Genomic DNA, 22,944 nt, shown 5'->3' with positions numbered 1-22,944 from the left:
CTACCTGAGCCAGCACCTTTCCATGTGAAGCCGAGAGCCTGGAAACTGCACTCCTGGCTCTGTCCCCACAAGGATATAGGGGGCAAAAGTGTTCCAGGTGGAGGGAACAGCCAGTGCAAAGATCATGACTGGCGTGTTGAAGAAACAGCGGGCCCTATGTGCCTGGAGCAGAGGGAGGGAGGAGGAGAGAGGGAGGAGGGGGCAGGAAGCAGATGGGGAGCAGGTCATACTGGGGCTTGTGGGCTGCCAGGAGGACTTGGGATGTTACCCTGAGGGACGTGGGAAAGATATGAATCATGAATCTAGTCACTATTTGTGACGGTCCCCACCATCCCCTGCTGTGCCCCCTAAAGCTCTCTGTTCCCGGACAAGACCTCATGCAGCACGGGACTTCAGGGCTCTGGATTCAGCCTGTCAGGTTTGAGTCCCACTCCTTCCACTTGACAGCTGGGAATATTGTTTTGCTTCTCTCTGCCTCGGTCTCCTCATCAGAAAAATGGGGCTGATAAAAATATCTCTTGTAGGGGATGCCGGCTAGCTCAGTGGGTTAGAGCGCAGTGCCCTTAACACCAAGGTTGCCGGTTCGATCCCCACATGGGCCACTGTGAGCTGCGCCCTCCACAACTAGATTGAAACAATTACTTGACTTGGAGCTGATAGGTCCTGGGAAAACACACTTAAAATAAATTAAAGTTAAAAAATTAAAAAAAAAATCTCTTTTGGAAGGTAAGAATTTAATGAATAGCAATGTTAACAATTAGTGTCGTTATTACTTTATGAGTGTTATTTGCCCTGACTTACATAAACATAGTGCTGGATAGGAGCAACCAATCCCTTAGGTGTCCTTGCATATCACTGCTAAACTTGACAAAGCTTTCCCTGGGGAGCAACATGAGGCGAGGAGTGTCCTCCTTGTGTAACAGATGGGGAAACTGAGGGCCAAGGAGGGAAAGGATTTGCTTGAGGCCACAAGAGGCTCAGAACCAGTTTTTCCAAGGCCTGGGAGAAAATGGAAGTGGGCGGGGTTGGGGTGGGAGGTGGAGAGCAGTTAATCTTCCATGTCTCTGGCTTGGGCTGCCCTCTGTAGGACAATCTGGGAATAAAATGGTGGAATCCAGGAATCTAAAACTGGAAGAAACTGCTACAGTTCTTGTGAAACTTCTTGCCCAGCCCTTAACCCACCTCCCTTAACCCACCTCCAGGAACAGGAGCTCACTTCTTCTTCCCGAGATGCCTATCCCATTGCCCTCTGAGATTGTCCCAGTAGTCTCCCCCTGTCATCCCACAGGCACCCCAACCAGTCTGGGGAGACAGTTGGACAGGTGGGGAAACCGGCCCACAGACGGAGACCTCAGGAATATGGCCTCTTGTCTCTGTGCCTCAGCCTCCACGGGGAGCTCTCCCAGGGCTCCAGGGAGCTGCCCTGTGCTCTGTGCTCTTTGTGTAAGGCAATCAGAAAGGCTTCCTATAGGAGGGGGAGCTGTGGATGGGCCCTTGTGTGCTATTAACATTAACGACTATATATATTTAAGATTTTACTGGGGAAGGGGAACAGGACTTTATTAGGGAACAGTGTGTACTTCCAGGCCTTTTTTCCAAGTCAAGTTGTTGTCCTTTCGGTCTTAGTTGTAGAGGGCGCAGCTCCGCTCCAGGTCCAGTTGCTGTTGTTAGTTGCAGGGGGCACAGCCCACCATCCCTTGCAGGAGTCGAGGAATCGAACCGGCAACCTTGTGGTTGAGAGCCTGTGTTCCAACCAACTGAGCCATCCAGGAGCTCAGCAGCAGCTCAGCTCAAGGTACCCTGTTCAATCTTAGTTGCAGCGGGGCGGAGCCCACGATCCCTTGCGGGACTCGAGGAGTTGAAGCGGCAACCTTGTGGTTGAGAGCCCACTCACTGGCCACTGTGGGAATCGAACCGGCAGCCTTCAGCATTAGGAGCACGGAGCTCCCACTGCCTGAGCCACGAGGCTGGCCCTATTAATGACAATATTAATTGCTTTTATTTATTATATTTTGACAGTATGATATTAATTTTTACCAGTAGTTGAGCCATTATTGAGTGCTTACTGTGTACCAGTGAGCCCTTTTCATGCATTAACTCACTTATTCTCTCTCTGACCTTGCATGGAGGGAACAGGCATTCATCACACCTGCACCTGAATCCACAGGCTGCAGGGGTCCCTTGTCCAGGGACTGCCACACCATCCTGAACAGAGAGCAGGGTCTCAGCCTCTCCTCCTGCCTATCCCCCCCGCAGCCTGTCAGTCTGCACGTCCTGCCTACTTTCCCTCCAGTCTCTCCAGGCAGTCCCCTCTCTCGTCATCCTGCCTTCCAGGACTTCTCCCATTCTGCCCCCAACAGCCCGGCTTCCCACAGTTCCTTCTACAACACAGATCTGACCGTGGCCCTCCCCTGCTCCCTTGGCTCCCTACTGCCCCAGCCCTGGACCATGGTTCCCAGGTTCCTGCATGACCCAGCCCCTGCTGTCTTCCCCAGCTTCGTCCCTCATCACCCCCTAACTCCCTAAACTCAAACACCAAATTCATTCCAGACTTCCTATGAGACAATCTTATCTCCTAGCCTTTGCATATGCTGTTCCCTCTTCCAGAAAGTCTGTTCCCTATTCCCAGTCACCTTGCTCATTCCACTCACACTTTAGTTCTCACCTCCTCTTCCTCTGGAAGCCTCTCTGAGGCCCCTTGCTGGGGATGGGTCCAGTGCCCCCTACAGGCTCTGCAGCTGCCTGAGTGTCCCCCATCACCACCTGATCATTCTGAAGCCACACACCTGTCTTCCCCACTAAATGGTGAGCCGAGGAAGGTGGGAGTTGGGTCTGCCTTGGTCACTCTGTGTCCTCGGCACCCAACACAGGGCCTGGCACACAGTGGGTGCTCAATGAACACTTCCTGAGTGAATACATCTTATCATGGCTGGGGAAAATGAGGCACAGAGGGGGCACTGCCCTAGGGGTTCCACCTTCATTGAGGCTGTGGCAGGGAACTGAAGGCTTCCTGGGGGTCACACTGGAGAGAGTGGGTACATTGAGGAAGGTGTCCTACTGCCCCGAACCAGGCTTGAATCATTCTCCAAAGCAGGAAGGTGGCAGGTGGCACCGGGGCCCCTGAGCAGATAGGATGACTGAGGCACCCAAGTGGGGGTGGGGCAGGGCCTGGGGAAGGCGCAGCTGGCGCTCCCTACTTAGTCACTAGTTCTCTCTCTACCTGTCTCTTTTATTCTTCCTGTTTCTGTACCAGAATGTGTGTGGGGATACGCTTTCTGTATTTTGTTCTCTGTGTGTTCCTCTGTCTCTTTCATACCGTTTTCCCGAAAATAAGACCTAGCTGGACAATCATCTCTAATGCGTCTTTTGGAGCAAAAATTAATATAAGACCCAGTCTTATTTTAATATAAGACCTGGAATAACATAACATAACATAACATAACATAACATAACATAACATAACACCAGGTCTTATATTAATTTTTGCCCCAAAAGACGCATTAGAGCTGATTGTCCGGCTAGGTCTTATTTCCGGGGAAACACGGTATGTTTCTCTACATTTCTCTTTCCCTCCATGTCTGCGTCTCATCTCTCTCCACATTTCTCTTCCTCTATGAGTGTGTCTCCCTCTGCGTCCCTCTGTCTCTCGCCCTCTCTGTTCCCCCTTCCCCCTCGCCCTCTCCTCCATCTCCCCCATGCCCTCTCTCCGTCCCTCTCAGCCAAGCGGGACGGGGTTGGCAGCAAAGAGGCAGGTGTGGCCCGGGCTCAGTGCCGACTGCTGCCAGGGCCGCCCCGGATTTGTGGCTGTGCTTCCTTTATCTGGAGCTGCAGCTGCCCCTTATCTTCTGGCTTCAGGACACGAGATCGGGATTAGGGCAGCCCCGGGCCAAGGACATGAGATGGCAGGGCGGGCAGGCGGGCGGGCGGGTGACGAGAGCCAGGTGCCAGGGTGGATGTGCTGCAGGGCTGCTGTGTGTGTGTGTGTGTGTGTGTGTGTGTGTGTGTGTGTGTGTATTGGTGTATACACATTTACAGCTGGGACTGCTGAGTGTGAATGACTTTGGGGGGCGTCTGTGTATCACTGTGTCTGTATGAATGTGTGTCTGTGAGTTTGTGTGTCTACTGTATGTCTGTGTGTGTGACTGCGTACATATCTGTGGCTTTTGTATGTGTGTTTGTGAGTGTGTGACAGTGTATGCATATTTGCCTCTGTCACTGCTGAGTATGAGTGACTTTGGGGTGTGTCTGTGTGTCTTTCATATGTCTGTGTGTGTGACAGTGTACACATTTGTAGCTTGTGTGTGGGGGGGGGTCTGTGCCTCTGTGAGCTGGGGAAGCGCCTCACCCTGGCCCCCACAGGGGCCCGCATAACCCCAGGCCCAGCCCCCACCTGGGTCCCTCTGGCCAGCCTGACCCAGAGCCCCAAGGACAGGACCCTCAACCTGTGACTTGTGGCTGTAAATGGCCCTGTAGGGACAGCCGCCAGTCCTGCTTTTCCCATCCTCTCCTGGAACCAGCTGGCTCCTTCCTGCCGCCTGCAAGCCTCGCGGGCCCCATCCTGGCTGAGGCCAGCCAGCTCCTCCTGTGGCCCCTGAGGCCCTTGCTCTGACCGCGGTCAGGAGTGTGTCTAGCTGCATACCCTGTCAGCACACTGAGGCCTCTCTCCCTGCTTTTAGCATGGTCTACCTCAGGGCAAGGATGATGGCCACATCAACAGCCCGACGCCTAGTTAGGGGGAGCCTCTCGGAGTGTGATACTACCCACCGCCGAGGCCCTGTGCTGGGCACAAAACAAATGTGGGAGCCATTTCACGGATGAGGAAACTGAGGTCTAGTGAGCTTGGTTACTAGCATGTTGGAGGAAAAGGCAATGTTTGGTGTGTGGAGATGGGCAATGCTCCAACTGGGGATAGCTGGAAGGATAGAGGACACAGAGGGCACTTGGCCACGTCCATCCCTGCACAGCTGGTCCCTGCGGGTCCTGAGGTGCAGCCCTGGGTCCGTGGGGTCTGGACTAGCTCCTGGCACTAAGATGGAAACTTCTCCACCGGCCAAGTCTGTGTGTTGGCCAGCAGCCGCCAGCCTCCCACAACCTCCGCCTGGGCCTCCACTCTTGAACAGAACACTTCCCTTGGGAGCAGAGACTGGCCAGGGAGGGCAAGGGGCCAGCCCTGGGAGACAGGGGTGGAGGAGTGGCCAGGGGCAGTGGCTGAACATTCTAGAGTCATCCAGCCCCAGGTTTGAGCCTCTTCCTCACTGTGTGACCTTGGGCCAGCATCTTGACCTCTCTGATCCTCGAGTTTCACAACTGCCAAGTGGGCACAGAGCAGGCTGGGGAGGAGGAGACGTTGCTTGGAGTTACCTGGGGGCGACATCACAGGAGGCCGTGAAGGAGTGGAACTAATTCCTGGGCAAACACCACGAACAGGTGGCAGAGACTGGGATCCAGCCACCCAGGCACTGTCCCACCCCTGTTTCGGCCTTGACCCCGGGACCAACAGGCTCGAATCAGCCATAGGAGCCAGGTGTCTGTGCTCCCTGCTCCTCTCCTCATTTTCTGCACATTGGTGCTCAGGAGAGACCACAACCCCGACCCACGGGCTGCACTCTTAGTGTAGGAGGTTCAAGGCTCAGTTCTACCCACCCTCACCCACAGCAGCCTGTGTGGGACAAGGAAGGTTTAAAAATAAACTATTGTAAATACTTGTGTTTCCTGCATATAGAACCAACCCCTGAATCCCCTCGGCCTCCTGGGCGGCAGGGTACAGATAGTTCCTTTAGGGGGGTGGGGCTGGAGGCAGGATTGCCCACAGGTTCCCCAGTTTCTGGCGGCAGTGTGAGTCAGCTGGTGTGACAGGGTAACTGTCTGTCACTGCCTGTCCGGGGGGTGACAAAGTGTGTGTGTTGGTGACAGAGAGTGGCTGAGGATGCTGGGCTGTGTGAGGTGACACACTGGTGTGTGAGGGCATCACACCTGTGTCTCCTGTGGCCACATGGGGCTTGTCCTGAGTCGGGCTGGGTCTCTGGGGGCCTGAGTGTGGCGGGTTATCGTCCACATGTGTTTGTATCCGTGTGTAGGACACACACGCCCGCTGTGGAAGGTGGGCACGAGTCTCACCTGTGATGGAAGGTGGGCGTGGGTCTTGGTGTCTCCACCTCCTGTCCGCTTTCCCACCCACCCTAGAGGAAGAACCAAGCCTTTCAAGTCGCTGTTGCCAGGGCAACCATTTTATGAGCGTTCACATGGTGGGCACATGTGCATGTCCTGCTCCCCATGTGTCTGCCTGGCCCCGCCCCTAAGGCCCCCAGCAGTAGGGGGGAGGGGGCATAGGCTGTGTGGGGTGAGCAGGCGGCAGCCCGAGGGACAGCTGGTGACAGCTTAATGTGGCTGGCCCGGTGGGGGTGGACTCCCGGCAGGGCTTCGTGTGTGCAGGGGGCTGTGCCTCCCAGATCAGCCCCGTGTGTGCGCACACATGACAGTGTCTCCGTGTTTCCTGTGCGTGTGTGGCTGTCGTGCTCGGAAGAGTGTGTGATAGTCGCGGGGTTTTGTGTGAGCACTGTGTGTGTGCTAGCGTGCGTACCAGCACGAAGCCGCTTGGGAGAGTGTAACAATGTGCCAAGTGTGCATGCGTGTGCACCAGCAAACCTACTCCACAGCCTGTAGCTACTCTAGGGGCAGTGGGTTGGCTCATCAGCGTGTGAAGGTCACGTGTGTCTGTGTCTCTACAGAAAACTGTGCGTGTGTGTATGTCAGAGGCAGTGTGAGTTTCGTGTCTGTGTGCATGAGTGTGTCTGAATGGGAGGGAAGTTAGGGACACCTGTATGAATGTGAGTGTCAGCACGGGGAGGAAGTGGGTGGCTGTGACCGATGTGTGTAAGAAAGGGGCTTATCTCATAAGGGTGTCCTGCTGTGAGAATGCGTTTGGTGGTAGGTGTGACCCTGCCTGAAACAAAAGCTTGGGGATCTGTGTGTGAATGGCCATCAGTGCCATGCCATTCCCTCCCTGAAGGTGTGCGTGTCACTGGGAGTGAGCACATGGCAACACCAATGATGAAGGACACTTGAACGTTGCTCACCACGTGCCTGGCACACGTCCTTATGCTCACTCTCAGTCCTTAGCACAACCCTGTGAGGACCTGCTGATAATACAGATGCAGAAGCTAAGGAACGGAGAGACGAAGTATTGGCCCAAAGCCACACAGAGCACAAACCCCTGTCCTTTCTATTCTGGACTGAAACCCCACAGCTGGGCGCTGCCACTTCTCTGACCCACGCTCACTCTCATACCCCCCCCCAAACAAAGTCCCATTCCCACCTACACCCAGTTTGCAAATGCACCGCGCCGAGCACACATCCAGCCATTCCACACCTGCATGAGCCGACGAACAGCGGGATGAGGCTGCCCAATTGTCCCCCATCACCGTGAACACTGAACAGTAGTGCAAATTGTACAAGTCTCAGGTGTGTGTGTGTGTGTGTGTGTGTGTGTGTGTGTGTGTGTGTGTTTGGGGTGGAGAGTAGGGTTCTAGGAGAGCTCAGTGCTCATATAAACCCCCGGGCTGCTGGGATCATTTGAATGCAGGCAGCCTGGGTTAGAGGGAAGAGACTTCCAGAAATCAGGCGGCGGGAGTGATAAACGCGGGCAACCAGCCTCAGGAACGTAGGCGGCGGCTGGGATTGCGCAGGGAGGAGCCTGAGTGCGGGGGCCGAGGGCGGGGCTACAAGGAGATGTTTCTCAGTAACTAGGCCGGGGTGGGGCGGGGCCACAGCGGTTCCAGCCCCACCCACCCAGCCCCTCCATCCACCCCAGTCAGCCGGGGCCGCCAGGGGGCGCTTTGGGAACGCCTAGCCCATCGTAGTGGTCCCAGTGGGGTTAGGCGCTCGGCTGTTAGGGAGTAGGCGGGGTCATGGTGCCCAGGAGGACGCCGTCGGGAGCCACGGGTAGGAAAGGGATCCCCTTCAGGGCTCTGAAGCCAGATTGGCGTGAGCTGCCATTTGATGGGACCATTGTGGACAGCGGGTATGGTCGTTAGTCTTAGGGTATCACTTGCTGTCTTAGGGAAAGTCTTCGCATCTCAGGCCTCCGGAATGGTTTTCTCAGGAGGGGCTTCTTTAGCTTTCTGGAAAGAGGACCTGGAGCTGGGCTAGGGGGCCCCCAAATCCTCATTGGGGTGGGGAGATTGAGGGCCGCTGTCACCGTCGTCGGGGGGAGTATTGTGACTCTTAATTGCACGGTGGGTCTGGGGGGGCCGTCTTGGGGCCCTGGATTTACGGAAGATGAGCCGTCTGAGTTCCTGGAGTGGGGATGGGAAACAGCTAATTGAGGGGGCGCTGCTCTGGGAGTTTCCTTAAAGGGCTTCCTCGATGAGGGAACTTCTTGGGGCCTTGCTTTTCGAAAGAGGACCAGGCAGGACCCGGGGGTCTGACAGTAAGGCCAGATCCTCAGTGCAGTGGTGGGCGCTGAGTGGCGCTGAGTGGCGTCGGGGTGCTGTGACTCTTATCCTAGGAGGGGCCCTTGGGAAGGAGGAGTCTTGGGGCCCCCGCTTTCCCACTGGAGCGCCGCCGGCTTCTCCCGGCCCGGGGAGATCGCCGTCTAGGGGGGCGCTGTGGCCCCGGCACCCCAGCCACCTGCGCTTCTCCTACCCCTTCGGGCGGGGGCGGGGCGGGGGCGGCTCCCGTCCCGGGAAACCCGAGCCACCGCCCTTGGCCCCGCCCCGGCCCCGCCCCGGCCCCGCCCCCGGCCCCTCGCCGGCGGAGCTGTCTGCGGCGGGAGCGGCCGAGGCGGCGGGAGAGCGCGCCGTGGAGCCGCTCGGAGACCCGGGCCCCTCGCGCTACCGCTCCGGAGACCCGCGCCGCGCGCCGAGGCCGCCCGCGCCGTCCGTTGCCCTCCGCGCCCTCCGAGTCGCCAGCCGTCCAGGGCACCCCCAGCCCCCGACCCCGCCCCACAGGCATGGCCACAGCCCGCCGCTGAGCGAACCCCGGGGGACCCCATGGGCCGGCCCGCGCCGCGTCCCCACCGCGGCCGCCCCCTCCGGCCCGGGCTCCCCCGGGTGCCGCGGGCCCAGGCGGCCCGGATGGCGGTCGCGGCGGCAGGGGCAGGGGCTGGGGCCGGCGCGGGTGGCAGGCGCCACGGCCACTGACGGGTAGTCGGGCGCCCTAGCAGGTAAGCAAGGGCGAGTGGAGGGGCCCACAGGGTTTGGGGTGGGGGCAGATCAGCCCCATGTACGGAGGCCTGGGGGCATTCCAGGGACTCGGGGTGGACCAGATTTTCTCCTTGGGCTGAGAACCGGCGCGCGAATGGGATCAACTGGCGACAGGTCCGCGTGTGTCGGGGAGCGGGGTGGGGAGGGCGATGTTAAGCTCCTTTTCAAGTCAGGATCTGTAATGGGGGGGTTCCCTGTCCGACGGGGCGGGCGCGCCTCTGACTCTTCCGACCGCCATGTGTGCGTCTGAAGAGGGGTGGGAGCGAGGGAGGGCAGCCGGAATCCTCTCCGCAGCCTCGAGGAGGGCGAGCCCGAGACCCCTTTGCCTTGTGGTCTACGAGGGGCCTTGGGGGGCATCCCGATCCCGCAGACCCCGGGCGGGGAGCTGCCGTCGCGGCCCAGCTGCGCGCAGAAGTAAACATCTGTCAGTGGCGCGTTCCAGCCGCGTTCCCTGCGCGCCGCCGCCGCCGCCGCCGGGGACACGGTGTCCTCCGGTAAGGGCCTGGCTCTCTTGGCTCCTGGAGCCGCCTGTTCAGCCACAAGAGGGCGCGAAACCCTTTTCTTTGGGGGGGTCCCTTAAGGGCAAAACCCGGATTTGAAGGAGTGGGGGCTGTGCCTCACTTTCTTGCTTTGAAAAAGAGGCATTCTCTTGCTCAGGATAGTCTCAAAATTCTCCCAGTTGGTGCGGTTTGGGGATTAGGGGTCATCTGGCCGAGGGGCTTGCAAACAGTGGGCAGATTCGCCCTGGGATTGGAGAGGGAAATGGCCCCTCTAGGGACTGCTGTCACTGTTGCCCCCTCCCCAGGAAGCACCTGTATGTACTGCGCTGCCATTGGCCCTACTCAGTGGGCCTGTGGTTACCTTCAAGGCCGGGCCACCAGCCCAGCTCCAGGGAGCAGGGCCAGGGACCTGGATTGGGGCGCCGGAGGCTGGACCCCTGACTTTCCTCATTCCTGCCTGCCCTCCCTGCCCTCTCCCTGCCCAACATCCTTCTCTCTGTGTTCCATGACACTCTTTGTCTGTCTCCAAGCGCCCGGGGCTGAGGAAGCCCCAATGGGGCGTGACTGGTCTAGGCGGATGTCAGCAGAGGGAAGACTCCCGGCTTTGCCAGCTTCTCCCCACCCCCAACCCCTTGCTTTGGGGCCCTTTGGACACCCCTCCCAAACCTTGGACTCCTGAGATTCAGGTTTCCAAAGCTACTGCTGGGCCTTCCAGCCCATCCTCAATGAGCTGCAAAGAGCTAGTTCTAGGGGTGCAGAGCAGAAAACCAAACATTGCCCCTCTGCAGCGGGGCACTGTCTGAAATTCCACCATTAGCACTTGTCCCTCAAATTTCAGGCCTCAGTTTTCAGGGAGGGAACAGAGGCTATAAAGAGTCTAGGGCAGGAGAAGGAACCAAACAGTTTACAGCCAGGCGCAAGCACACAATCAAAAGATTGTTTCAACAAATGTTTGTTGGATAACATTGGTAGTACTGCCTGTTTGGTATCAAGGCTCCTGAGCCCTGTCCTTCAAGGGCGACAGACTTAGACCCAGGGTGGAGGCCAGAGGAAGAACAAAGGCTCTACCTCAGGGTACAGTGGTCAAGGAAAACTTCCTGGGGAGGCTCACTGGAGCTAGGGCTGTGAAGGATGAGTAGGAGTTTTCTGAGTGGGAAAAGGAAGGGCATTCCAGGTGGCAGAAAATGCACAGGCAAAGATCTGGAAGCAGGAAAGAATAGGATGGCTGGCTGTGGTAAATCCAGGGTGCCAAGGTGAGTATAGGTAGGAGAGACTGTTCTGAAAGGTTGTCAGAGGGAGCAATGGGCTGGGGCATTCAAGGGCAGATTCCTAGAGGTGGAAACTGGAAATACAGAGGAGAGAGGAATGGGTCTTTAACTCATCTGGTGTCACTTGTCCTGGCCGTCTTTGCTGAGGGACTGTGGGAGTCCTCTGCAGATAGATTTTTCCTGGTCCCAAAAGGTGGGGCAGAGGACCTTGAGCAAGTAAGAAATTAGAGGAGGGGCCCCCGCTGGCTTCAGGGGGATATCACTTTCCACTTGGCAAAACAGGCCCAGAGGGAGGACACCATTGGTACCTAAGTAGCTCAATGTTTCTGGGACCTGAGGCAACATTTGAACTTGGGGAGATGGAAGAGGTGACTCAGGTACCCTGGTTCCCAGGAAACCAGTGTTAGGATTTGAATTGGACCTGGGGTCTGTGCCTTGGTTTCCCTTTCTGTCAAATGGCCAGCTTTGTGTGGTGTCGTCCTGGCAACTCCCAGAGGACCCACATCCCTCACACCACCCGCTGGGCCCCACGCCAGCTGCTCAGCTATGCCAGGCCTCATTAGGCTGATCCTGTTATCCCACCCCAGGGAGCCCTCTCCCGCCCACCCAGATGCCTGCAGGGCCAGGCCCAGACCAGCCTTGTGTGGTCAAGGTGGGAATTTTACGGGCCAGCAGCAGAGAGCCGGGCCAGAAACTTTGGATTGAAAAGCTGATGGACCTGCCACACACAAACATGCAGACACACACACACGCACACACACACACAGTTCCCGGCCCAGCCTCCCCAAGACTACGCCTGTGCAGGGGCGGGTGCAGGAAGAGGACTCCAGGCACTGATGGGGAATGGAGGACTGACCCTGCAGGTGACCTCTCCTACCTCTCCTCGTACTGTCCCTGGCTCTGTTGCTCCCGTCACACGTCACATGGGTCACCTTGAACAGGCACAGTCCTGCCTCCCAGCCTTTGCTCCTGCAGTTTTTTCCACCTAGAATGCTCTCTCCAGAGCTTCCCTTGGTCTCAGCTCAAATGCTGCCTCCTCTGAGAAGCACTCCTTGGCCACTCAACCTCAAAACAGCCCCAGTCACTATTGCTTCACCTCATTTTATTTTGTTGTTTTCGCACTGTCAACATCTAAATTACCATATTCATTTCTTATTTATCATCCCTTTCCCTGATTGGGCAATGAGTTGGCAAGGGCGGGGCCCAGGTTGGCCTTGCCATCCTGAGTTCTGTGCCTGGCCCAGCACACAGTAGGTGCTCAATAAGTATTTGCTGAGTTAATGTGTTGGGGGCAGAGCCCAGCCTGCTGTCTGGGCTTTCTGCCATCTGGCCCTTTATTTACCTGCTAGTTCTGCTCTGCTGTATTGTCTTCGAGGAAACCTCTTACTTCCCTGGAGCTTAGCCCCACTTTCCCGGCAAACAGCAGAGCCTATCACACCCTCCCTGGACCTCTCCTCCCCCTTGGCATTACTCAGAATCCAAGGGTTGTGGAGGCATTTAGAGAAAAAGTCTGCAGTCAGACCCAGGTTCAACCACAGCTCAGCCACTTGTTTGAGCAAGTCACTCTACCTCTCCAAGCCTCAGTTTCCCTGTGTGGAAAACAGGGCTAATAATAATAACATCTTCCCCAGGGACTGGGGGGAGAATTAAACATGCAGAAAGCACTTAGCACAGTGCTTGGCACTAAGTAAATGGAACAGCCAATATTTCCAAGGTGTTAAAGTTACTGTTGTTATTGTTACAGAGGCCATATGGTACAGTGGTTAATAAGATGGAGGTGGGGGTGTTGGGGCTGGGGTTTTGAGGGATGAGTAGGCATTTGCCAAACCACTTGAATTCAAATCCCAGCTTGGCAATTTACGCTCTGTTTGACCCTGAGCAAGTCACTTCACTTCTTTGGACCTCAGTTTTCCCATCTACAAAATGGGGATAAACTAGTCCATGGCTTGCTATGAGTCATACACCAGCGGTGTTATTCGCTAGGGTTAGTATTAGCTATTATTATTTTACTATTACAACCAGCACAGTTGTCCCCAGAAGTCACTCTGTCTGTTCAGCCCTCAGCTGCACTTTGGTGAAGACAGACCCAGTGCCGCTTAAGACAAGCTCTGGAGCTGAGACTTGCTTCTCAGAGTATCAGGGAGCCAGCAATGGTGCTAGTGGTTGGGCAGCAGGCAGCTTCTGAGTGGGGAAAGAAGAGGAGAGGCTAGGCCCCCACTTCTGGCCAGCCCTGGAAGGGTCGGAGGGGGGTGTCTCTGTGCCCTGCCATGAGGCTGTCCCACAGGCTGGCCCCTGGCCCATGGAGATGTGGCATCAGAACCAGCTGTGCTAGCCAGATGTTCCTGGTTTACCCCCAGATGTGCATCACCAGCTTACGGCTGCCCTGGTCTCCCCGTCCCCACCATGGGGTGGGGCTGGGTTCTGGGGCCCTCCAACAGAGGGGGCACATTTTTGTGGGCTGTGGAATTTGTTTCTTGTTTTGCAGAACCCTTGAATCTTTCCTTGAGAGAGGCCCAGGTCCCGCCTGTCATGGGGCCTCAGTTTCCCCCATCAGTGGAACCCCAGGGAACCCCCATCAGTGAGCCCTTGGGGGAGCCTCTGGGGAAAGGAGACAAGTAGGGCTGCCCTAGGAACAGGCCCAACTACCAGCCCTGGGGCTGTCAGCACTGATGGGGGAAACAGAGGCATGGGTGTGCAAGCACATGTGTCTGAGGGCCGGGCTCAGCAGCTACCATCAGCCTGCTCTGCAGGACTTCACTGAATTAAATGGCCCTGCAAATGAGGGAGGGTATCCTGGGCAGTCTGTTGTACAGATGGGGAAACTGAGGCTCAGAGAAGGGGAGGAGCACATGTTACCCCACCAGGAAGAGGCAGGGCAGGAACTCAAACTCAGTGGTTTGGAACCCACGTGATGCAGCATTCACAGACACACACCCTTCCTCGAGTGTGCAGGCTACCCCCACGTCTTCCCATATGGCTTCACAGTCTGGCTTGCTCTGCCCGTGGGCAGTGATGACAGCCCCACCAGCCACCCAGTCAAGCTCTCCCGTGCCCTCCCTGGCATTCCCACGGTGCTGGGCGGCCCCTTCAAAGACTTCCTGAAGGTGGGTAGACCAGGTGACAGGACCAGGACATGTTGAGTGAGGTGGAGAGGAAGGAGAGGGTACGCATGCAGGAAGGCCCCACACAGAAAAGGTGTGGAGACTGGGGAGCTGCAGCCAGCTCAGACCTCTGTGAAGAGAATGATTGCGATAGTCCAGCCCAACCTGCCTCTCCAGAAACCCACAGTCCAGAAAAGACAGACGTGGACATAGACGCCATGCTGCAGGGCTGGGTAAGAAAGAAGGACCTGTGGCCAGGGTGCTAAGATAGGGAGCAGTGAACGCTTCCTAAAGGAGAGGCTTTAGGGGCTTTGAAGGATGAGTAGGAGTTAGCCCAATGGGCGGGCCCCAATTCCAGACCTCCCCCCACTAGAGGGATAAATGGATCGAGGGAGGAGGAGTCCCCTCTTGTTTTTCCTCTCCCTGGGAACAAGCATGCAGCAGGTGCGTTCCTGAGGCCAGGAGCTCTTCAGGACAGAGGTTGTTAACCTTGGGAACAGGTATGCCTGGTGGGTGTCCCCTGGGAAGCTCTGTGGAAAGGTGGAGCCCCAGGGCGTTTCCTGGGTACCAGGATAATGAGCAGCATTTCTTGGCACCACCAAGGAAGCTGCCAGAAACACCTACACACCCTCACCCTGACTGTCTGCTCTTCGGATGATTGGAAAGATCTGCCTGGCTATGTGACTTCAAGCTATTCATCGCCCCTTTCTGAGCCTCAGTTTCCCCTCCCTCTCCGCCCTAGCCCTAGGGATTCTGTGGCCTCTAGCTAGAGGTGGAGGTCTACCCCTGATGCCTCTTGCTGCAATTCAGATTGGCATGGCCTCCAAGAAGGGAGAATGCTCCCTTGCCCCGGCAGTGAGGACTCTCCAGGGTCTGGACATTGTCTGAGGGCTAGGAAGGGACCGCTGGCCAGGCCCTGTCTGAGATGCCAGCAGCTGTGAACCTGGGCCAGACACCAGTGGTCTCTCCTGGGTCATTCCGCCTCCTCTGCTTCCACGCGCCTTGCTCTCAGCCCACCGTGTCTATGCTGCTCGTTGTTCCTGCGGGGTCCTGGCAGCCAAGGGCCCAACAGCACTTGGGGTGTGTTCACACGTGTGCCCCCGTGTGAGTGAACATGTAGCCAAAATGAGGGTGTCCCACCAGTGTGTGAACATGGTTGTGTTCAAACGGGATCGTGTTTGAGTACAGTGTAAAATGCCCAAGCTTGAAACCGTGAGTGTGTGAAACACACTAGCATAGGCATGTGGTAGTGTGCACGTGTGCAAGTGTCAGATGCATGAGTAGAAACATACTCAAGTGTGTGAGTGCAAAGCACTGGCGTGTGTGGTAATGTTCAAGTTGGTGAGTGTGATAAAAGTTGAGTGTGTGGGTGTAATCATGTTTGTGTTAGAACTCCCAAGGGTGTGTCAGTGTTCAAGTGGGTGACTGTGAGGGTTTCAGTGTGTGTGAAAACGTCCAAATGCATGATGATATGAAAAGACTTAGTATACATGGGATAGTGTTTGAGCGTGTGAGTGTGAAAACACCCAAGTGTGTGAATGGGATACAGTGTGTGCAAGCGTGAGAATGCTGGGTGTGAGTGAGTGTGAGCCCCAGGTGCACTGGGAGAGAATCCACTTCCCCAAGTCTAGAGTCCTCCGTGACACAAGCACACCTGGTCCCTCCCCTGTGCCCTCCGCCACACCCTCATCACCCCCTCCTGGTCAGGTCCGTGCCAGAGACAAACCAGTTGGGTGACCCCCTTACAGAAAGGCCCATTGTTACCAACACGCTTATCAGCTGGCTTGCTGGGCCCCCTCCACTGTCAGCCCCCCTGCTTTCCTGCCCCCCATCAGAGCTGGAGGGGGGGGTCTGCTGTTCCAAGGCCACCAGGAGCTCCTGTGGCCAGGCCATCTCTGAGCTGGTGTCTCAACCACACTTTCAGACCCCTCTTAAGCCTTTAGCAGAGACAGAGGCCACAGCCTGGTACCGTGCAGGGGCCCAGTTCCAGCCTACAAGGGAAACCAAGGCACTTGGGTGAGGGCAAGCAGGGTGCTGGGGTCCAGAGAAAGCCATGCCCTCTGAGTGTTGGGCCTGGGTGGATTTCCCTGCCCATCTCCCCCTCTCAGGGGTTGAGGCCACCAGAGTTTCAATCTCAGCTCGGTGACCTTGGGCAAGTCATGTCACTACTCTGGGCCTCAGTTTCCCCATCTGTAAAATGAGAATAAGGACTCCTGTGAGGTTGAAATGAGTTAATATGTGCTGAGTTTGTAGAAGGGGATCTGGCATAAAGTAGGTGCTCATTAAGAATAAAGGGGGTGGGCCGGCCCGATGGCTCAGGGGGTTAGAGCTCCATGCTCCTAACTCCGAAGGCTGCCGGTTCGATTCCCACATGGGCCAGTGGGCTCTCAACAAGAATAAAGGGGGTGGGTTTGGGCACCTGAGAAATGTAGGGCTGACCTCTGTTGCACAAACTTGAGAATGAAATGTTCTCCCTGCAGCCCACGAGGCCCTGCACAACCTGCCCCCATCACCTCCTTGCCCTCACCTCTTCTTTCTCTTCCCCTCCCTCACTCCACTCCAACCACCAGGGCCTCCCCTTTCCTTCAACAAGCCAGACCTTTGCACACACTGTGCTCTCCGATGTCCAGGCCGGCCCAGTGTTTGATGACAGGCGCCTAAGTCCAGGAGCTCATTCTCTACCACCACCACCACCAGTAATAAAAATTGTGATATCGAAGAGCGGCAAGTCCTCTGGGTGACTCCCAGAGGGCATTTGCTCCCAAGCACAGCCCAGGTGTGCAGCATGTGTTGTGTCAAAAAACCCAGGCTCGAATCCCAGGTCCTTGTCTAGCTAAGTGTCCTTGAATAAGCCCCTCCCCATCCGTTTTGTGCCTCGGTTTTCCCAGCTGTGAAATGGAGATATTGTGCCTCTCTCGTGGGCTTAGCACCGGGTCTGGTACACAGCAGGCGCTTAATAAATGCCCAATGTTACTGTGTGGTGGGTGTCGGTCCTGTGCCAGCGCATTCATGGGCATTCATGGGCGAGGGAGAGACGCTCCGACTAATCCACACAGGGCCTGGCCTATGCAAATCTCAGGCAAATAACTGCTCTGCCTAGCCGCAAGCAGACTGCTCCGCCAGAGAAGCGCGCCTGGGGGCGCCAGGCACCCCGCGGCCGAGCCCAGGCGCTGACCCACGTCCAGCCCGGCTTTCAGCGCTCCGTGTAAATGTTTACACCGGGCGGGTCGCCAGGCCCCCGCGCAGGCCGACACCAGGCAGCCGGCTGGGGGAATGTAAACGCGGGCTGGGGGCCGCCCAGCGGCAGGGAGCTGCTTGGACACGGTGGGGGTGGGAGTGCGCGTGGGTTATTAAACACCTACTGTATGCACTGAGCACGAAGCTCCCAAGCAGTCACAGCACCTAATGGGTGTCCTAATGGGGGATGCTTAGGGCCTGGGGTGGGGGTGGGGGCGGGCAGTCAGTGAAGGCTTCCTGGGGGAGGCACCGTCCAAGCTGAGACTGAAGGGGGAGAGAAGAGTGTTCTGGGTGGAAGGCCCGGCTTATGCAAAGGCCTGGAAGTGGATCGAGCGCAGCTTTGGTTCATCGCTGCCCATTTCTGGGCATCGGTTTATCTGTCTGGAGAGAAAACCCAGGCTCTGAGAGAGGCAGGAACTCACTCCAAAGGACCTGGATATGTAGGGAACAAAGTCTCAATCCGAGTTCCCGCCTCCCAGACTGTGTTCTACCGTGTTTTCCCTAAAATAAGACCTAGCCGGACAACCAGCTCTAATGCATCTTTGGGAGCAAAAATGAATATAAGACCCGGTCTTATATTACATAAGACCGGGTCTTATATTACAGTAAAATAAGACCGGGTCTTATATTCATTTTTTGCTCCAAAAGATGCATTAGAGCTGGTTAACCGGCCAGGTCTTATTTTAGGGCAAACAGTAAGCACCAGCTCCTTCACTACCCTCCCCCCATAGTGCCCCCTGCTGGCAATCCCCTTCTCTTTCACTCTTCCCCTAGACTCACTGGGCTGCAGTCACCCAGGCTGGCATTGCCAAGCTGGATTCAGCCTCAGGACTTTTGCACTGTCTGTTCCCCCTGCCTGTGATGCTGTTCTTTTCTGCCTGGCCAACTCCTACGTTTGTTTAAGTCTCATTCAAGTCTCAACTTTCCTCAGTCCTCAGGAAAGCACTCTGGGACCCCCCAGATGAGGGCGGTTCCCCCTACCCCTGGCACCGTGCCCACCCCCTCTTTGGCAGCGTTTTTCACAACCATGTTCCGTGGTTCCTTGATGAATCATGTCTGTTATTACTGACCATGAAGCAGGAGTGGTTCAAAATCAGGGGCCCTACTGTGTCCCCAGTGCCTGGCCCAGTGCCTGGCCCAGTGCCCCGTGCCCGTTTGTTGCCTGACAGAGGGAGGCCGTGTGGCTGACCATCCCGTGCCCGCAGGCCGAGGATGCAGCGCTGGAAGGCGGCGGCCTTGGCCTCCGTGCTCTGCAGCTCCGTGCTCTCCATCTGGATGTGTCGGGAAGGCCTGCTCCTCAGCCACCGCCTCGGACCCGCGTTAGCCCCGCTGCGCCGGCCACCTCGCACCCTGGACGCCCGGATCGCCCGCCTGGCCCAGTGTAAGCCCTTTCCCCAGTCTTGGGTCAGATACCCCCGACACAGGGGCGGCCATACTGGTGGAATTTCAGGCAGTGGAGCTGGGCCACAGAGGCTTTTTTTAGATGGGGTGAGGGGAGGGTGCAAATCCCCCCCAACAGGCTGGCAGGGTGGGGCGCATAGCTCCTGGGAACTGGGGTCTCTCGGCTCAGCTGTCACAAGGAATTAGGCTCTGGCCCTCAGGGGCCAGATGGAGATTAGACTTGGGAACTCGGCCCGGTGGCCCTCGCATCGTAGCAGGGGGTGGGGGGAGAGGGAGGCTGGACCTGAGGCCCCCGTGACCTGCCCTGGTAGACAGGGTCCAAGAAGAGGAGGAGACAGAGACCTAGAAACGGTTAGATAGAGAAAGGCATAGAGACAGAGAGAGACAAGAGTGGGAGAGAGGTGTAGTGGGGGGAGGGCAGGGAAGTAGAGAAGTGCAAACGCTCATTGGGGGCGTGGCCATCCTGTCCAACTCCCCACTCGCCCCTGGAGCCTGCCCTCTGCAGGTTCTGCTTGGGCCCCGACATCGTGTGCGCGTCCACGCGTGCGCCAGCGCGGGTGGCTGAGGTGTAGGCGCACGCGGGTGTGTGCATGGCGCTCGCTGGTGGGGGCATGCGTGCTCACCCACACAATCCTTCTTTCTTGTCTTTACAATGGACAAGGGTGGCCTCCGGCATGGGCTTCACTTCCGCCCCCACCGCTTTCCCTAGCAGGCGGCAGTCCTTCCCAGGACACTGGGTCCTAGAAACCTGGGTGGGGCCCCCAAAAGTCAGTGCTCCAGGACCTGGGGGCAAGGCACCAACAGGGTAATTCACCAGGGTGGGTCCCGGCCCATGGCCCATGGGCGGGTGCCTGCTTGCCCTGTATCCTGTCCCTGGGCCCAGTGATACTGGGGGAAGGGAGTGGCCCCTGATCCTCCAAAGGCCTAATGTTCTAGGCCCCGGGACTAATGTGCTGATGGTAGAATTTCAGGCTTGGGAAGGTGGGGGTGGGGAGAGATCTCATCTCTTTGCGTTCCAGACCCTGTGCACGTGGCCAGGCCTGCTGGAGGGAGGCAGGGACAGATACACTAAAAGATTATTCACTGTTTATCTGAAATTCAAATTTAACTGGGCATCTGTATTTCATCTGGCAACCCCCGGAATAACTCTCTAGATGCACATCTTTGGGGTGGGCACACTAAATGGTGGAATTTTAGGCACCAGAAGTGAGCTAGGCTGGAACCTAACCCCAGAGCAGAGACAAGGCTGGCCATCCCAATCCTGCCCTGGGCTGTAAGAACTCAAAGGAGGCTGGTCAGTCTCCTCCCACTTTGCACCCTCCCAGCCTCAGCCCCAGCCCCAGCAGGGACTCTGCAAACTGCACGGAGCATACAGGGAAACTGAGCCACAGAGCAGGGCCGTCACCTGCCTGAAGTTGTACAAGGCTGACAGTGGCAGAACTAGGATCAGATGCTGCGTTTGTCTACTTTTTGAGACCCCCCTGCCGGAACAGACACCCCCAGGGTGACACACAGCCCCACCCCCTTGGGCCTCCCAGTAAGCTATTTGACAGCCAGGTGCGCCAGCCTTGGGGGCAGGTGGGGGCTTAAACTCAGGATTTCCTCTCCCCACTACAAGGGTGACTGCAACCTTTCAGAGGCTGGGAGCCCCCTGCCTGCCATTCCAATGTGTGCACCTCTCTCCCGGGGCTGCTGAGTACAACAGGTCCTTAAATAAAATCATTCATTTCCTTGAACATGTTGATGAGATGCTGTAGGAACCTAACTCTTGTTTATATCAGTTAGCCTTTGGTAAAATTGGTTTTGTTATTCGTTGTTTCGCCGCAGTTCCAAGAAGCTATGGACAATGTTAAATGAGGACTTACTCTACTGGGGCAGGGCCAGCCTCTTGGGAAATGAACGTAGGCTATGGGACCCTGGGAATCTGTAACTCCAGGCACCTCCTGGCAACTGTGGGAGAAGAGGGCTGGACTTGGGCCAAACTTGGGCGTTCGATGGAGGCGAGAAGAATGCTGTCTGGGTTTGTCTCTCTCGTTGCCACCTGCTACCGGTGTGGTCTTGGCCCAGTCTCTGATCTTTTGGGTGCCCAGTTTCCTTACCTGTAATATGGGGATGGCCCTGACAATAGCTGCTGCCCCCCCATGTGGTGGGTTCCCCACACAGGCCTCACACGCAGGCCTCAGTGCCCGCTGCTCCCCTTCTGGAAAGTCCAAACACCCCGATTTGGGTCTCTGGATGGAGAAACTTGAGTCCCACTGCACAGTGGAGTAGGACGGTGGGGCCTTATGACAAGCCCAGAAGCTCAGAGAAGATGTGGGGACTTTGGGTGGGGACCTCGGCGTGAGCTAGACACCATATTGCCCAGCGTGAGGGAAGCAGCCCTCCAACATTGCTCAGAGTGAGCACTCAGTAGAGGGGCAGGGTCCAGAGAGGGCTGTTGGTAGCGTTGAGGGTCTTGCATGGGGGGGTCGGGATACGCACCCTTCCAACACCAACCAGAGAGGGTGCATGGGCGGCAATATGGTAGATGCTGTAGCGCCCCAGCTAACCCGCAAGGGGCATTTTTTGCAGCGAAACAGCGAGGGGAGGGGACTCCCACCCCCACCCACCCACCCACTCACTGATCCCCACTGCATTCTTTCCCTCCCCTCGCAGACCGTGCACTGCTGCAGGGAGCCCCAGACGCGGTGGAGCTGCGCGACCTAACGCCCTGGACCGGACGCTCGCCGGGTCTGCGCCGTCGGGCGGGGCCCAGACGGCGGCGCGCGCGTGCGCGCTCGGGGACGCGGCCGTGCGGGCTGCACGAACTCGAGGTGCGCGTGAGCGAGCTGGGCCTGGGCTATACGTCGGACGAGACGGTGCTGTTCCGCTACTGCGCAGGCGCGTGCGAGGCGGCCGCGCGCGTCTACGACCTGGGCCTGCGGCGCCTGCGCCAGCGGCGGCGCGTGCGGCGGGAGCGGGTGCGCGCTCAGCCCTGCTGCCGCCCGACGGCCTACGAGGACGAAGTGTCCTTCTTGGACGTGCACAGCCGCTACCACACGGTGCACGAGCTGTCGGCGCGCGAGTGCGCCTGCGTGTGACCCTACCTCACCGGACCCTGGCCAGACGGCGGCCACGCCCCACGCCCCGACGGCACCTGCCCCCACCCCGTGCCGCCAGGCAAACCGCGTGACAGACTGACTGCCCGTGCGCAGAAGGTGCCGTCGGGGCCTCGGGACTCTCGCGATAACTGTACAGAGATAAAGTGTGGAAAAGCGAGCCGGGTTGTGATTCTGGGCACCGGGGGCTGGGTGCCTATTGGCGAAGCACGAGGGCGTGTGGGGAAGTGGCACCGTCTCCACTGCGGAAAGGGGCATGGATTAGGGCACCACCTGCAAGGTGGTGGGTAGGTCCCTTTACTTTGGGGGAAAAGGAAAGTAGATGCAGAGAGGGTCCTGTCCCCAGGTACAGACGGAAAGCGGGGAGCGGGGGGGCAGTGTCCGCGGGCACCATCCTCCTGCCCCCCCCCCCGCGGCTCCCTGCGCTCATCCCCAGCGCGGCCCATCCCAACCCCCAGCAAGACGCGCGTCTGCGGAGGGAAAGTGGAGCCGAATGTAGATGAGGAGACCGAGGTCCAGGTGGTCCCGGGCTGCCCTCACCAGAGGGAACTCGGAGCCACTGTCTTGTTTCACTAGCTAAAAATACACGCGCGCTGTCCGTCTCCCTGTGGGGATCGGTCTGGGGCGGGCGCCAGCCCCGTCCAGCCCGAAACCGGCGCCTGTTGGGGCAGAGCCGGTCCCGAGGGATCTAGGTCCTGGGCCCATAAAAGCCCTGGCCGGAGCTCCAAGGGGGGATTTACGACGAGCCCCCGCGGAGGATGGAAAAAGCGCGGCGCGGTGTTTAGATTTGCCCGCGGTGTCACCTTGATGCTTGGCAGGCCCAGTACGGCCAGGGGTGTTGCGTTCCCAGAGCGAGGATCGAGGATCGGCGGGTCCCACGGTCTGAGGAGGGGCGGGGGTGGGAGGCGCTGGGCTGGCATAGGAAAGAAAGACCAGGGGCGTGGACCCCTCCCTTCCCACCCCTCATACTGGGGGCTCCCAAGGGAACTTCCTTTACGGTTCCCCTAGATTGGCCCCTCCCCGCTTTCCCACACATCTGAGTTCAGGACCACCCTCTAACTACCACATCCTTTCCAGACCCAGTCTCCGTCCAGAAGCTAGAGGGCTTGAATCAGAAGCTGCCCCCAGGGAGGATC

The 22,944-nt window shown here is 57.7% G+C and overlaps 1 protein-coding gene across 1 annotated transcript; it reads left to right on the top strand.

The window, feature by feature from the left end:
• Nucleotides 1-8,747: 8,747 nt before the first annotated feature.
• On the top strand, nt 8,748-21,967 carry NRTN (neurturin). Its single transcript, XM_081076229.1, has 3 exons — nt 8,748-9,163; nt 18,515-18,690; nt 21,366-21,967. Exons 2-3 carry the CDS (start codon nt 18,522-18,524, stop codon nt 21,788-21,790), a joined length of 594 nt encoding a protein of 197 aa, XP_080932355.1. The 5' UTR covers nt 8,748-9,163; nt 18,515-18,521; the 3' UTR covers nt 21,791-21,967.
• The last annotated feature ends 977 nt before the right edge of the window (nt 21,968-22,944 follow it).

This window comes from Rhinolophus hipposideros, assembly GCF_964194185.1.
Source record: "Rhinolophus hipposideros genome assembly, chromosome: 16".
Classification (NCBI taxonomy): Eukaryota; Metazoa; Chordata; class Mammalia; order Chiroptera; family Rhinolophidae; genus Rhinolophus; species Rhinolophus hipposideros.
The sequence above is the reverse complement of the archived record's forward strand: the minus strand, read 5'-3'. Positions and strand labels throughout refer to the sequence as shown.